At 54.1% G+C, this 1,879-nt stretch overlaps 1 protein-coding gene across 2 annotated transcripts in view; it reads right to left on the reverse strand.

Annotated features, from left to right (window-relative positions):
• The window catches only part of LOC101979775 (KH homology domain-containing protein 4-like), a 9,064-nt gene extending 7,185 nt beyond the window's left edge, over positions 1–1,879 (reverse strand). For both annotated transcript variants that reach the window (XM_005356853.3, XM_026783883.1), the window contains exons 1-2: positions 1,544–1,879; positions 889–1,108 (exon numbers count right to left, since the gene is read on the reverse strand). In XM_005356853.3, the coding sequence (XP_005356910.3) occupies positions 889–1,108; positions 1,544–1,581 (258 nt within the window). In that variant the 5' untranslated portion in view covers positions 1,582–1,879. The remainder of the gene's footprint in view (positions 1–888; positions 1,109–1,543) is intronic.

Here is a 1,879-nt window from a genome sequence, read left to right on the forward strand (position 1 = left end):
TGTAGACCAGGCTGGTCTCGAACTCACAGAGATCCGCCTGCCTCTGCCTCCCGAGTGCTGGGATTAAAGGCGTGCGCCACCACCGCCCAGCAGGAAACATTTTTAAAATTATTTTAGTTTCCGAGTGATGGTCAGTCATGAGGCTACTCACGATAGCCAAACATGAGGCCAGAGTTTTAATTCCCAGAATACATGAACCAAACCAGATGTGGATCTGTCATCTCAGTGTCCCTACAGCAAGATAGGGAACAGAAACTCAAGAATCCTGGAGCACAAGTGCCAGCTCACCTGATAGAGACGTAGCAGAGGACAGGGACCCCAACTCAGACAAGGAGGAAGTGACCCCTAACCTCTGATGTGCACTGTAGCAGTACACACCTGCATGTCCTCCTGAAAAACGCTTGTGCGTGTCATATACAACACACACATCAGCTTATAGGTGTTTCCTGCCAATCCTGATGGCCTCAGTTCAATAGAGACCCCTCACAGAGACCCAAATTATGACACACCCAGACAGACATACAAGTAAATATTTCTAAATACACTCACATAATTTGTCTGAACTTCATGTATCAGGAATGTATTGCTTTCAATGGCAATAAAGTTCATAAAGGTAACAAGACCAACTAAAACTGTCTGACCTCAGGGTGTCATCAAAGCTGTTATCAGCAGCACTTGAGGGACAGGAGCAAGGAGGATCTCTGCGAGTAGGAGGCCAATCTTGTCTACATATACAGAGACCCTGTCTCAAACTAACAAAGAAAAAACCCTCTCCTTTACAGGAACAATTTAACAAGTCACCATCCACTTTCACCTTCATTAACCGGAATATTATAAAACTGAAAAGCGACGGAACTGCCAACAGCAGCGCGTCTTCACTCGGAATACCTTCTCGGCGGCATTCTGCGACGGTTTCAGCTTCCCTTTGGCCATGAGCATAGCATTGATCTTGGCGGCCACTGCAGCGGCCGCATCCAAGGCTCCGGAGGGAGCAGCCGTGGTGGCGGCCCCAGGACTCCCCCCGCTGCTGGTGACTTCCCCACCTGGGGCCGCTGGCGGAAGAAAGAGAAGCGGGGCTGGAGCCGGTTGGTCCCATTTGCTGCGGCGCCTACAGGTAGGAAAAGGAAAATACTGGGGCCCAAAGCCTTCCTTTGTACTGTTCTCTCGGGACACACCATTCCACTCTGCCTGTCATGTTCCATAGTCACGCACAATTTCCCATCAAAAACTCAGTTACACTCCCCCGAATTCCCACTTCTTTCAGCCCCTTTCCAGAACAATCCTTCCCCAGTCACTTCCACCCGAAGACTCAAGTCGTCCCGGTATCCTCCAGCGTTTGCCTTCCCCTTGGCTCGCCCTTCGGGACGCTCCGAGTTCGCGTCTCCCTCACACCTCGGCCGGCCTTTTCGCAGGCGCCCGCGGCCTGCTCAACATTCTCTGCAGAACCCGGCCTGAGCCCGGACGCGGGCACCCACACGCTGCCTGCCCGCCTCCCTCGCCCCGGCCCGTGCTCGCTTCCCCGCTCGGCCCGCGAAGCCCCTACCCGCCGGCGGCAGGATGTGTCGCGCTCCCTGCGGACATGGCGGCCGGCTCTAGTCAACCACCCGCCAACTACCCACCACCGCCCTCCCGCCACTTCCGCCCAGCGCGCTGACGCACGGCCTTTTCCGGCCGTGAGGTAGGACGATTCCGATGAGAAAGCTGGATTCCGATTGGACACTCAGTAATTTAAAGCGTCTGGCGTTCCGGAGACAAGTGAGCCGGAGACTTTTCCGGCTTGCTCCTTTGCCCTTAAGAAAGATGGCTGCTATGTCTACTTGAAAAGCGAGGTCGGCGCTAGAAGAATCCATCTTTGTTGTAGGCACGCTAGCTTCTGGGA

Source organism: Microtus ochrogaster, chromosome 21, assembly GCF_000317375.1.
Source record: "Microtus ochrogaster isolate Prairie Vole_2 chromosome 21, MicOch1.0, whole genome shotgun sequence".
Classification (NCBI taxonomy): domain Eukaryota; kingdom Metazoa; phylum Chordata; class Mammalia; order Rodentia; family Cricetidae; genus Microtus; species Microtus ochrogaster.